The sequence below is a fragment of the Carcharhinus amblyrhynchos genome, chromosome 7 (genome assembly GCF_965287045.1).
Source record: "Carcharhinus amblyrhynchos chromosome 7, sCarAmb.v2.hapA, whole genome shotgun sequence".
Lineage (NCBI taxonomy): Eukaryota > Metazoa > Chordata > Chondrichthyes > Carcharhiniformes > Carcharhinidae > Carcharhinus > Carcharhinus amblyrhynchos.
In genome coordinates, this window is record NC_137330.1 from 53,658,713 (window position 1) to 53,673,294 (window position 14,582).

The 14,582-nt window shown below is 39.0% G+C and overlaps 1 protein-coding gene across 2 annotated transcripts in view; it reads right to left on the reverse strand.

Annotated features, from left to right (window-relative positions):
* Positions 1-5,378: 5,378 nt before the first annotated feature.
* The window catches only part of cad (carbamoyl-phosphate synthetase 2, aspartate transcarbamylase, and dihydroorotase), a 93,051-nt gene continuing 83,847 nt past the window's right edge, over positions 5,379-14,582 (reverse strand). For both annotated transcript variants that reach the window (XM_080192329.1, XM_080192328.1), the window contains 5 exons: positions 12,943-13,068; positions 12,091-12,246; positions 11,781-11,882; positions 9,726-9,820; positions 5,379-7,211 (listed from right to left, as the gene is read on the reverse strand). In XM_080192329.1, the coding sequence (XP_080048455.1) occupies positions 7,109-7,211; positions 9,726-9,820; positions 11,781-11,882; positions 12,091-12,246; positions 12,943-13,068 (582 nt within the window). In that variant the 3' untranslated portion in view covers positions 5,379-7,108. The remainder of the gene's footprint in view (positions 7,212-9,725; positions 9,821-11,780; positions 11,883-12,090; positions 12,247-12,942; positions 13,069-14,582) is intronic.

Below are 14,582 nucleotides of genomic sequence, written 5' to 3' on the forward strand. Positions count from 1 at the left end.
TGCTCCTATTTCTTATGTTCTAATTGAGTATACATAAACATCCAGTTAAATTTTGTCGAATATGTTACACATATTAAGTAATAGGGGAACCACAAGCTGCAATAAATCCAGCATCTTTGATCCCTATTCCAGCTTTTAAAGAATCTTTTACAAAAGTTTTAGTCAGCTTTGTAGGATGATTGTTGAAAATGTGAACTGGATATCAATATTTGTTGACTATTATGAAAATATCCTCCAGATTTCCTGAAGCCATACCATTAATATTACAGCCAAGAGAGTGGAAAGGAATTAACCAAGTTCGAGGAGAAATTTCTTTGCCCAGAATGTGATGAATGCGAGAAATTCACTACCATAGAAAGTAGTTGAGGCCAAAACGTGACATTTCAGGAAGAAATTAGATATGGATCATAAAGCCAAAGGAATCAAGAGGTATGGGGGAAATGAAGAATCAAAATATTGAACAAGATCATAATGAATGATGGAGCAGGCTTGAAGGGCTGAATGGCCTACTCCTGCTTCTAGTTTTTATGTTTCTTTATCTGTCCATTGATCTGATTGTATGTCAGGATTGTTCAAAGAGGTCATGAATAGGCTGGAAATAAAAGTGTAAATCATCAGCATATATTCAGAATCACAGAGAGATGGCATCAAACTTTGAAAACAACGATGAGAGTATATAGTCAAGATTACCCTCATGATTGGGATGAAGGGATTCCATTATTATTTGTCATTAGTGCACCAAATGATTCTACAAGATTTAGGGGGCGATTCTCCCCAAAGTGCTAAATTGGTGAGAAAACTGTTCCAGATCATGACTGCTTTTTCAGCGTGGCTTCAGGCCTGAATTTCCCCACTCTGTGTACTACAGAAGGCACAAGCGGGAATCTCATTAAAAAACTGGGTGGGGGTGGGGGTGGGGGTGGGGGTGGGGCTGGAGCTAGAGCTATTCGCGCCAGAGTCTGGCAGTTCTGGAACTCTGTGCATGCACAGTTGTCCCGATCTGTCAGTCTCCCCATTTGCTGGCCAGCTTCATCGCTAGCCACCCCAGGACACCCTTCACCCCCACCCCCACTGCTGCCCCTCCAGCCCACCCTACCTATGCCCCCCTCCCCCAATGCCTGATCGCAGCCCCCACAACAATTCCTGGGCGAGCCCTGACCAACCCCCCTGCCCTGGAGCACCCCAATGTCCAGCCCACCCCACCCAACCACTCCCCCTGCCCCCAGCAGTGCAAATCTCCCCTTCTCTCTCCTGGGAGGCAGACCACCTCTCCCCCAGCCCATCCCAATCACTGCCCTCCCTCCAGCCCAGACCAATCTCAATGCAGTGGCAGAGGGGACCCCCCACCACCACCACTGATCGCCCCCTAGGCTCCACCCACACTTGGCACTGCCCCATGCCCATTGGAGTGCCCAGGTACTCCCTGGGCATTGGCACTTTGCCCCGGGAGCACCATCCTCCCCCTCTGCCGAACTCTCTGGGGCACTGTCCTCCCCCCACCCCCTCCTCACTCCAGTGAACATGGGGAGCTACTCTAAACCCCATCGGAATGAAGTATTCCTGGCAGAATGAGATATGCTATTGGGTCCAGCCAAGTTCCATGATTGGCCCAATAATCGCACGCAAAATACATTTAAAATACACTAAAGAAAAGATTCAATGACTTAACTCTCTTCCCACCGATTTTCAGTGCGGTCTCGACTGTGACTGTTCTCCGGCTGCGAGAGGCGACATGCGCGAATCCCGCAAAATGACCGACATGTGATTCTCTAGACTGGACCTGCTAGAAAAGTTGCAGGTCTTGATGGGAGAATTGGGCTATAAACATGAAGTTAGAGGGCCACTGAAATTAATCCAAGAAAGGCTACTAAATAAATCAACGACAGTGTATTGAATTTTGGAGAAAGACTAGAGTTATAGAGGAGATTCATCAGGATGTTGCCTGGAATGGAACATTTGAGCAATAAGGAGGGATTGTATAGGCTTGGATTGTTTTCTTTAGAACAGAAAAGGCAGAAGGGGGACATGATTGGGATGTACAAGGTTATGAGGGATATGGACAGGGTGAATAGGATGCAGCTGTTCCCCTTGGTTGAGGGGGTCAGTCATGAGGAGGCAGAGTTTTAGGGCAAGGGACAGAAGATTCAAAGGGGATTTGTGGAAAAAATTCATTTTACTCAAGATTGTGGGGGGAATCTGGAGTGCACTGCATGGGAAGGTAGTGGAGACCAATAACCTCAACCTTTAAAAAGGTATTTGCGTGAACATTTGAAACATCATAACGTTCAAGGATATGGGACAAGTGCTGGAAAATGGGATGAGCACGCCTTTAGTGCTAGTTATTGTTGGTGCAGTCCTGATGGGCTAAAGGGCCTGTTCTGTGCTGCACGACCCTCTGATTCTGACTGAATGGGGCTTGTGAGATGACAAGAAAGAATTTAAAGATAGCACAGCAGGGAATGAAAGCAATGGCTGATGGAAAAACAGTTTTGTAGCAGGGAGAAAGTACGAGTGCTATTACCTGTGTGGGGTGAGCCATAAAAAACTGGATTTAATGGACCATATCAAATTTATTTTGCCCAATTATCGGGTACGCATTCCAAAGGAACATAAATTTCAATGTGTCATATTAACATGCTTAAGAGGTATTGGAATAGAGATGAGGACAAACGTGACGTCTTGATATTAATGAAGCAAGGAGAAGAAGGGTTAAATTCTAACAGTGACTTCCCTCTAATTTATTTGGATAATGAGGAAGTACTGAAAAATTTAAACTGATTAAGTTAACTTCCAGATTACAGCTAAGTCAAATTGGAAGAGTTACTGCAGTTTTATAAATGTACAGGTGGAAATAAATAAATAGAATGGATATAGCGATGCAGAAGGTAGATATGGGGGAAACAGTTCCAATAAAGCAAGATCCACATAGGTTAAATCCAGCCAAATTATCACAAATACAGAACAAAATTGAATATAGGTACCAAAATGACATTATTGCGTTGAATTCTAGTGATTTGAGTTCCCCTATTGTAATGGAGATGAAGCCAGATGGAACACAAAAACTTCTGTGTGAGCTGCAGGAAAATTAATGTTGTTACCAAGAGGGATTTGTTTCATTTACCACAGTTAGAGGATTGCATTGAAAGAGTTGTATAGTTAAATTCATTAAAAATGACCCTTGAAGAACAAGAAACTTAACCACATGCAGGACTGCCAAACTGCATTCCAACATTTGGAAACTGTGTTGACAACAAAGTCAGTGTTAGCTGCATCAGACTATGATAACACAGTTTAAACTGGTTGTGGATGTTAGTGATATTGGTATGGGAGCAGTGTTGATTCAACATGATGAAATTGGAATCGAGAAGCCTGTGGAATATTTCTGAAGGAAATTGTCACCAGAGATGTTCTACAATTGAAAAAGAGGCTTCAAGTTTGATATTGGGATTGCATAATTGAGATTTATATTGCCAATAATCCAAAGGAGACAATGATAGACAGACCTTAATTCCCTAAAGTTTCTGGAGAAATGTCAAAATCGGAACACCAGGTTATTTTGATGGAGTTTGTTACGACACGGTTCAATTTAAAAATCATTCATGTGGCTGATCGAGAAAACATCATTGCAGATGTTTTAATCACAAGGGGAAAGAAACTGTTGGGAACATTGGGAGAAAATACACTGGGGTATATTTCATGCATGCTTTTAACTTGTTAATTAGCCTATCAGTGGAAAAACAAGTGTTAAGAGATGTGACTAGAGAAAATAGAGCTACAGAAGGAGTAAGTAATTTCAAAGTGGAGAGATAAGGAAGTTGACATATATCTGCCAAAAGCCGACTCTACAGGGTGGATAACATCAAAGGGAAAGAAATAGTTTACTGTAGAACAGTAAATGGGAGCGAGACAGTGAATATCAGAACTACAGCAGTTGCAGATATAATCTCCTGAAAGTATTCGTCGTCTTCTGCCTTTGCTGAACCTGAAGACTGTTTCCCAAATTTGGCCACCTTAACCTGTAGATGGTAATTATTAGCTGGATTTAGTTTATAGAGTTACTTAATATTAGATGTTTGGGAAAAGGAGTGCATCAGCGTTTCAGGTAATGTAGGTAACTGGGGTCCAAGGAATAGTTTCTGAAATTGTGTACGGTCAATACACTTAGGTGTTCTACTATAGTGCTTATTGTATTTTCATTTTTCTTTTAAGGTAATAAATATTCTTTATTAATTGTTCACGCAGCAACTGGACAGTTCCTCACTGGGTTGTAGATTGTTCCAAGTTACTCTTCTGGGCTTTGGGACATTTTGCATGCAATATCAGTAGGGTTTGTAACATGCTGGCATAGGCAATGAAGGGTTTCAGTTTTATGGAAGAAAATAGAGAACCTGGGATTTAATTGAGGTATTTAAAATCATGAACAATTTTGTTAAAAGTAAATAAATAAGGAGAAACTGTTTACTGTGGCAGAAAGATCAGTGACTAGAGTACACAGATTTATGATTGGTAAAAGGAAACATTTTAAAAATGGAGTTGCCGTGATCTGGAATGCACTCAATCCATGTTATGTGTGTTAGCGGGGGGGCATTTTAAAAACGGAGTTGCCAACTAGAGTCCCCAAACAGGATATTAGATCTAGCTCTGATGAAGGGTCACCTAGACTCAAAATGTTGGTTCTGCTGTCTCCACTGATGCTGTCAGACCTGCTGAGATTTTCCAGCATTTTTCTGTTTTTGAATTAGATCTAATTCATAGCTCTCTTTCAAAACGGGCTGATGACTGAACTTGTGATTGTTAAATGATAGGAGCTCAAATGGCAAAGGATTCTGTTGAAAGGCAATAAACTGCAAACATCAAACAGCATTCATGAAACTAGGAACAAACCAGTTCTAAGGGAGTCTCATTCATACTGGGCGAAAACATTAACTCTTTCTTTTTCACAGCCACTGCTAGGTCTGCTGATTTTTTCCAGCATTTTTTTTTAAATTCAGATTTCCAGCATCTGCAGTATTTTGCATTTACCAGATCAGTTTATAATGAAACAAAAACAGAAAATGCTGGAAAATCTCAGGTCTGACAGTATCCCATGATGTTCTGGCATTTTCTGTTTTTGTTTCAGATTCCAGCATCCAAAGTGTTTTGCTTTTATCAATTTATAATGGAAATCAACATCCATAAAACAATATCAAAGTTGCTTGATAAGAAACGATTTGTCAGATTTTCCCTCCAAGATAACAGTAATTACTGTGTTCTCCCATCAGTGCTCCCCACCCCCAGCTTTCTGAAGATTGGAAGCACTGCGAACTGACAACATATTGTTCAGACTAAAGCTTCAATTCATGCAAAGGTTCTGGAAATCAAACTGATATCAGGCTTAATAATGTTTAAAGTTCACCATATTAAGAGTTTATTTTAAAAAAATTAGCAAGCTGTTAATGTCACAGAAAATTTTCAACAAAAAGCAATGTTCACGATTAGCTAGGCTCAACAATTACAAAGCCAATGTTACTGGTTGTGTGATTGATTGTAAAATATAGTGGTTCTTAGAGATTGGAACCAAGCTGGCTTGTATAGAAATATAAACAGAAGTTTACTCAGACATGTCCAGCAATCAATAACACTTATATCAGTAGGTTGGCATTTTGTAAGGTTCAATATATCCAGATGATTCTGTTTTAGGTGGAATAGCTTCAAATGCATCATTGTTTTTTGACTAGGAATCTTGCAGAAACTGTATATTTGTAACTTCGCAGTAGCTTGAATTGCCTGGTGTTGGCAAATCTTACTTTTGATTTGACAGCAGCAACCGGCAATAATATTTAAAGAATATTTCAGGGCATGGTCAGCAACCTCACTTTCAGTTTAACATAGTCAAACAATTTTATTCTTCGGAATGCACAGCAAACAGACCAAGAGGTTCCCAGGTCATAAACAGTCTGTAAAAGATAGTAACACTTCTAGTATAATAGGACAGCAAACATTCCACGGGTGTTTCTAGTCTATAGTTTAAAACATTCAAAACCAAATCTGCAGTCCGAAGCTGAACAGACCCAGGGCAAAACTGCTAGAACTTCTGCAACTACAAGTATTTTTTAAATGGGCTGTCACGTGAGTATTTGCTAAACTGAATACATCATATAGAACATTCTGTAAAAGTGATCTTTATTTTGAAATGCATTGAATTTGGAAAGTGGAAGTTTGGAAAGGGAGATTGTTGTGTTGGTTGGGAGAAATTTAAAACACCATGACTGGAATCTTATCACTATTCACGCTGGCAAGATTTTCCCATCCCACTGTAGTGAATGAGGGTTTGGCTGGCTGCCAAATTCTCCAACCTCACTGCAGTAGGAGCATGGCATGTGAACGGCAGATAAGATCGTACTACAAGGTTTGAAGTTCTTTTAGGTATACTTACACACGTATCAAATTCCTATTTTCTCCATTTTAACAGGTCCAAATCAAATAGACATGTATGCCTCCATTCAAATAACCAAAAAATCTGATATGAGCACAAATGTCCATTCTTGTGTTTCTAGCCATCATAAATCAATTTAAGATACAATTGTGCTTTCTAATCTTTTCCAGTGAAAGGAACAGTTTTCTGTTAGTGTAAACTGTGACTATAGTTTTAAGAATTAGTATGCAAAATTATAACTTGTGTTGGACAGATGAAAAATATTTGCTGAATGTTCGAAGAATTGCAACGATGTGAGTAATCAATTTTAGAGGCTAAGGCACTTGTACCTCTAAACCACAAACCTGGATATTTCTGAAAAGGCTGAGGGCTCAGTCTGGCAAAACAAGTTCATGAAGTAATAAAGCAGCAATAATATCCATACATAAAAGCCTTCTGTTCTCAGTGAACAAGGAGTGTTTCTCAAGAGATCAGAAATTATGCTAAAAAAGATTGCTCATCTAGGTTAAGGCATCAAATCCATGGAATTAAATTCATCTCAAAAATTTTGAAATTTTAAAATGATATTCTGGGGGATAGCCCAAATATTGCCATCTCTTTAAAGCCATGGTTGCAAAAAAGGCTATCATTAATTTTATGAAGTATTTTTCAATTTGCTGTTTCTTTTCTTGCTCTGTATGTTGGTCTGTCTTTTCAGAACTTGCCCAGAACTGTTGCCAGTAAAGCCATCCTCACGTACATGCCGTTTTCAGCCTGGCGGAAGTAAGCTGCCCGAGGATCAGAATCCACCTCCACACTGAAGAAGAGCAGAAGCATTAGTACAGTAACTTTAAACTTGATTCGGTTCCAAGTCCAAAATAAAAATGTATACCAAAGATTAACTTTTTTCCCATTATGCAAAGCTTTGACAATAATACAAATTTCAGTTTCGCCAATGGATTATAAGATAAATCTGACCAAAATGGAAAGAAGATTCTTTCCTCTACTGGCCAAATGCATTGGTTGTTGGTCAACTATAAACAACAAAGACATTATCCACTGGTTTTGTTAGAACAATAGAGTTGGGGTGGGGTGGGGTGGGAGTAAAATGAGCACAGCTATAAAGGGAAATCTTTTTTAACGAGACAGCTAATGCAGTAAGCTATTTTGAAGTTAATTCTCCAAGGATTATAAATATTTAGCAATATTAGCCTGCCCCAGTAACCAGTAAACATCTCACAAACCTTGTAGGCTGGTCTGATCATGAAAGAAGAGAGAAAAATTGACACCCTGATTGCTTTTAAACAAGAAGCTACAAGACTATTACTAATCTTTCCAGACTATGAAGATTAAAATTGTAGAGATTGCCTTTTTAACCTTGCCATCTGTCTTCTCTCACTGTTCCCATCATCTCAAATTATTGACAAGGCATCTCTGAACCAATTCTGTGTGTCTCACTACCCATTTTCTTCTACAGTGGCTCTGGAAAAGACCTCTCTCCCAAATTCCCAACTGCCTAACCATTGGCCTTCCATCCACTGTTATACTTCTGCATCTAATGATTTACACCACTTCCTCTCCTCCACCTTTGATGCCATTGTTATTTCTCCCATTCTGGCCATTTCTCTGATATGCTCCAATATTCGCTGCAAATATAGATGATGAATAAGGGCAAAAATCTGAGCATGTCTGACACATAACTAACCATTCAAAGACCTAGCTGGATCATACTGATCTCCAATGGGTCTCATTCTCCTCTGCCAACACCACCGATTATTCCAGGATTATTTTTGAGAGCAAAACCAAGGATTGACCTCCTTTCTCCATACCCAAGGTCTCCTTAATCCCCTTCCCTCATCCTCTCACCCTCAGCCACTGGTAACAGCTCACAGATTTATCTATCACTCAAATTGTCACAATCATTTCACTGTCTCTGTTGCTTTCCTGCTCCCTTACCCCAATGTTAAATCTCCCTGCAGGATCCCCCAAGCTCAACCGTGAACCCACCCTACTCTCTGATCATGAGACCCCTTTGACCCCAGTGAACCAATGTTCATTTAACTTTCCTTCAGACTTGCATGTTAGATCACATTATAAATGCACCCCTCCCATTCAAAACCATGACCATTGCTCACCTTCTCAAACATTCTACCTTTAACCCTTCTGTCCTACCTTATCTCAAAGCTCCCTTTTCTCACTAAAGTCTTCAAAAATGTTGTTGCCTCCCAAAATGTTTTCTATATTTTTGCAACTATTTGAATATCTCCAATCAGATTTTATCTCCCCCCACCCCAACCCCATCAGAACAACCAAATTCACAAATAACATCCTCTGTGACTGTGGTACACTGTTCTTCATACTCCCTGCAGTTGTTCATCTACCAAACCATCATCTTCCAATGCCTTTCTGTCCAGAGAAGACTACCTTTGCTTAGTTTCACTCTTACACAATTGTGGTCAGAGCAATGGTTTCTTTTTCTACTCCTCTCAACCTTATTTTTTCAGTTGCCCAGGATATATTCTTTACTAACTCTTCTTTCTCTTCAAGGCATCATCTTCTGACCTCATCGCCCACAAACACTGGGACAGAGGCTAGTAAAATGCTAACACCATCCAATTTTTAATTCTCTCAAGGCCTTGACTGCATTTGTTGTCAGACCTGTGTATCTGATAAGTGAGATTGGGTACTGGGCAAACAGGTTGTTAACAGCAATGCGGGGATGTTGCAGGGAGAGGAATCATAACAGAGCTGATGTGTTGATGTACATATGGAATCTAAAGTCATGCCAGAAGGGAAGAGAAAGCACCCCACAGACAGACCATCAGTAAGGAAGTGGTACTCCAAAATTACAGAAAATATCAACTTAAGTGGATAAAAGGTATACATACATCCATTTTAAAACAAAGGTTCATATAGCTTGTATCAAAGTTGCGAATACCAGAATTTAAATAGAACTACTCAGCCCTTAGGTATCTTCCAACGCTACTCCAGGGCGAATCACAGCATTTGCAAGAGCAATCTGAGGTTATCCAGCTTCCTGCTTTTCTCCTTTTCCCACAATGAAATCACTAGCCTCTGTATGTTAGCCAACTCCATGATATATCCAGTATTGAGTTGCATTGAGGAAGAAATAAACAATAGCCTCAACAATCTCTCCCTCACTTAACATTATGTTATAAATATTCACAAGTAAGTTTCAATCTGATGTACCTTTAAAAGAAAACTAATTTTGGAATATTTCTGAATACCAATTTCAGACAATGACCAACTGGCACATACAAATTTTCCTCAATGAACATGTGTATACACAAACACCGTGTAACTGTCTTACCTCACTTCATTAACTCGTGGCAATGGATGCATAACCACCATCTTCTTCTTCCCTTTGGTCATAATGTGAGGAGTGAGAATAAACTGTCCAAAACACTTAGGTAGGATCAAAAAAGAAATCAAAATTAATTCATGAATGACAGAGGTAAGGAGTAGTAAATCTAAAAATTGTTTTCCTGACTACTATAGACATTTATAGCAGCAAGTCACAAAGCAAATTTTCAAAATTCAAAAATGTTGGCTGGAATTCTACCAAAGTTCACACTGGTAGGGTTTTCCCACTCTGCTGCAGTGAATGGAGATTTGGCTGGCTGCCAAATTCTCCAACCTCACTGCAGTAGGAGCATGGCATGAATCACCAGTAAGATCGCGTCTGTAAGGATGTTTAAAAAAAAATTCTGAAATATTCATGTTCAGTGCCGTTCAAAAGATCATGACTGACATGATTGTGGCCTTAACTCCAGTTTCCTGCCTGCACCCTATAGCCCTCAATTCCCAGAAATCTCTGTACCTCAGCCTTGAATATGGTTGTGGCATGAATCTTACTTCCTTAATTATGGATTTCAGCATTTTTCCACTGACAGTGATAGGTGAAATGACCTATTATTTCCTGCTTTCTATCTCCCATTCTCTTGAACATTTGCAGTTTTCTAATTTGCTGGGACCTTTCAAGCGCCATGGGAATTTTAGAACACTGCAAACAATGCATCCAATATCTTTGCAACCACTTCTTTTAAGATCTTCGGATGCAGGCCAACAGGACCTGAGGACTTGTCAGCATGCTGTACCATTAGTGATCCTGGTACTTTTCTTTTCTGGTGATAGTTCCTCCCTCACTTTTGGTCCTTGATTTTTTACTACTCTTGGTTTGCCTTTTATGTTTTCTACTATAAAGACAAATCCAAATATTTATTCAAAATCTCTTCCATTTTCTTGTTTCCAATCATTAATTCCAAGTTTCATCCTCCAAGGGCACATTTACTTTGGCTACTGTCTTCCTTTTCATATATTTGTATGAGTCCTTACTATGTCATTTTATTTTTCTTGCTAGTTTACTCATATTCTAACTTGTCACCATATTCCTTCTAGTCATCCTGAGCTGGTTTCTAAACTTTTGTCAATCTTCTTCCCCATCAGTAAACTTCACAGAATTGTAGATATTTTCTTTCAATTTAGTAAGATCCTTAATGTCCTTAGTTAGTCATGAATGGTGCATAATTATTGTAGTCTTTCTTTCTCAATGGAACAATTTTTATTGAATGTTTTTAAATATCCTTAAATGTCCACCTTTGCTCAACTTTTGTGTTACCCTTTAACCTATCTTCCTAGTCCACTGTAGCCAACTTTGTCTTTATACCTTCATAATTGCCTTCATTTAAGACAGTAGTTTTGGAGCCAAGTTTCTCACCTTCAAACTAAATATGAAATTCTACCATATGATCACAGGTTGTTTTGTAGCACGGTGGATAGTGTGCTCGTCTTGGAGCCAGAGCTTTGGAATCTTTCCCCATAGGATTTGATGGCCAAGGAAGGTGTATTCATAATCTAGTCAAACAGGTTGAATATCAAAGCTGCATAAACTTCTAATAAGCCTATGGCAGGAAGAGCAGGCAAGTCTCCTGATCAGCAGAATCTGCAGAAGGAAATGGCAAAATTTTGCAGTACCTAATCAAGCACACCCAGGGAAGCTCATGGGTGCCAATATCCCCTTAGGGCATGGTACTTGGAGAGAGACAGAGATCATGACATGTTCACTCTTGCTGACAGGGTCGTTACTTTGTGATCACTAATTAATCCCATCGCATTACACTTTACCAGGCCTAAAATAACCTGTTCCCCAGTTGGTTCAAGAATTTATTGTTCAAAGTAATTATCCCAAATTCACTCTATGAACTCAACATCAAGGCTACCATTGCCACTTATATGGGGTTTTAAATAGATAAAATGGTTCTAAAAGCAGAAAAATTAAATGCATGCGAATTCTACTTTCGAATTTCAAACAGGGCATGAGTGGAAAAAGTCATTTGATTCTATTTCATATACATTAAATCATTACCGCTTCGTATTCTTCCTCAGAGGCAAATCTTTCCTTCTGAATCCTAGTCATGTATAACACGTCAGTATCTGGCAAAGCATCTTCCAGACTATCAAATTCTTCCTGTGTATGCAAATGTGTATTAATATGCAGATTGTGCTTTAAGACATTTTCAATCAAAACTAAGGTATTGATGTTTTGTAAATTATAGGAATAAAAACCCAGTTCTCAGAATATGCTAACAGGATACAGAACACGGATTTAATATTAAACACTACTATTTCTTAAAGTCAGTCCAAATTAAACTCGGGTTTGTATCCACATTGCTCACCTGCTTGATTCCTCTAGATGCCAGAAAATGTACGATATTTTGGGGCATTCGAAGGTTTCTGGGAGTAACATATCGGAGATTAACACGGTACAATGTGAGAAGGTAGGCCAGTGAATGTACTGTTCGTCCATGTTTCAGGTCTCCAACCATTGTGATCTATTACACAAATAAAGTTGCATTTGCTAAAAATAATTGTTAATCAGGAAGTTGATCTTAAGTCTTTAAGTACTTTAAATGTAGTCACAGACTGATATCATTTATCCAAATATTCAATCCTTATTAAAGTGTGCTCTGATGAGATCCAGTGACAATATAAACATAGCACATTCACTAAAACCTTCTAATTTTGGATTATTGATAAAACAAATGTCTGCAAGATAAAGTAGACAGCTGGAGACTCTTAATGCAATATGTGCACATTACATTGAAATCAATTAACAGTAACTATTTATAATGCTAGATAATGTAGTAACATTATGTTCAAGAGTTTCCAGGGCTTTTATCAATGGAATCATTAAAAACTATAACTTGACAAAATAATGGCATCTTTGTCTACTTGCAGTTCATCATGCATTGGATTTGTACTAATAAAAAAAAAAGACTGCATGCCGGTTTCACATTAACGTACCAGTAGTCACAGATATTTGGAATAAGTTTAATACAAGACAACTTAGCAATATCAAGACAAAAATCAGGCTGCAAATAGTACAAACAGTGCTACCCATAATCTATGTTCCAAAGTACGTCAACTGGATTGAAGGGGGTTGAAATAAATCTACTTCTTATTCAGGCCTGGATGCTGATTTCTGGCATAATGTAATTAATTACACAAACAAAACAAAATCATCTTACAGTCATTCCATTCACAGTCCCCAGCTCCTCCCGAATAGTGAAAATGTCAAGCAGAGCCTGAGTTGGGTGCTCACCGACACCATCTCCCGCATTAATGATAGGTTTTCGGCAATGTTTCGCAGCAAGCTGAAAGAAACAGGTGCACAGCAGTTCTTAACTATTGGAGTTGGAGTTTATGTGAAGTCAAAAATATGCACAAGCACAAATACAGAAAGCAACAGATCTGAATCAATGCAGGTTAGTCTGAAATCACATAACCAAAATAATTTTATTCAGAGTTTTTTGAAATAGGAATTAAATCAATCTTTGTGCATAAGTGTTTCTTACAAACTAAGATATTTCAAAAAAATACAATGCAAAACTTGGAACACTAAAAAATAAATCTGAATGCAAAACTTCTTCCTTCACTGAACCCCTTAGAGGTCTTATCCATCTACCTTGATTGCCAGACATCTTCACTTAAATTCTTGGTAAATGTGCATGAAATTAGACTCTGCTGTTCACCAATTCTCTACCATTATATTTACACCATCAGCACTTAATTGTTTCATTAATTTTGCCTATCCTGCTGTTAGGATCTCTATGGAGACCATTTCCGTTAACTTACAGTTGATAGCTCAAAGCCTAACACGACAAGATTTCACATTTTAAAAAGTTTTACTGTAACAGACTAAAAGCATTCTTGAATAAACACTATTTTTGTAGGAAACTTATCTTTAAGCTACGTAACAGGACTTGCCCCTTCTACTTTTAATACAATCATAAAACCCATTTCACAGGTATATTGCACACTGTCTCTAAGTTTTTCCTGGATTCAATCTAAGGTGACTCTTCGCTCCTGAGTGTTTAGTTTTGTTCTTTTCCTTTCTTCTCTATTCATTCATGGGACATAGGCGTCGCTAACTGGACAGCATTTATTGCCCATCCCTAGTTGCTCTTGTTCAGAGGGCAGTTGAGAGTCAACCACTTTGCTATGGCTGTAGAGTCACATGTAGGCCAGACCAGGTGAGGATGGCAGATTGGGCAGCATCTGTAATTCCAACACGAAGACAGAAATGGAAAGCTGTGAAGGTGGATTGGGGGGGAGGCAGTGTGGTGGACGAGACATACTGTTTATAATATGACAGTGTTTACAAATGTGGAGGTAATGCATTTTGGAAGGTCTAATACAGATAGAAATATACAGTAAATGGCAGAACCCTTAAGAGTATTGACAGGCAAAGGGATGTGGGTGTACAGGTACACAGATCACAAAGTGGCAACGCAACTGGAGAAGGTAGTCAGGAAGGCATAAGGCATGCTTGCCTTCATCAGCCAGGGTATTGACTTTAAAAGTTGGCAAGTCATGTTACAGCTTTATAGAATCTCAGTTAGGCTGCACTTGGAATATAGTGTTCAATTCTAGTCACCACACTACCAGAAGCATATGGAAGCTTTGGAGAGATTACAGAAAAGATTTACCAGGATGTTGCCTGGTATGGAGGGCATTAGCTCTGAGGAGAGGTTGGAGAAACTTGGTTTGTTCGCACTGGAGCGACAGAGGTTGAGGGGAAGCCTGATAGAAGTCTACATGATTATGAGAGGCATGGACAGAGTGGATAGTCAGAAGCTTTTTCCCAGGGTGGAAGAGTCAATTACTC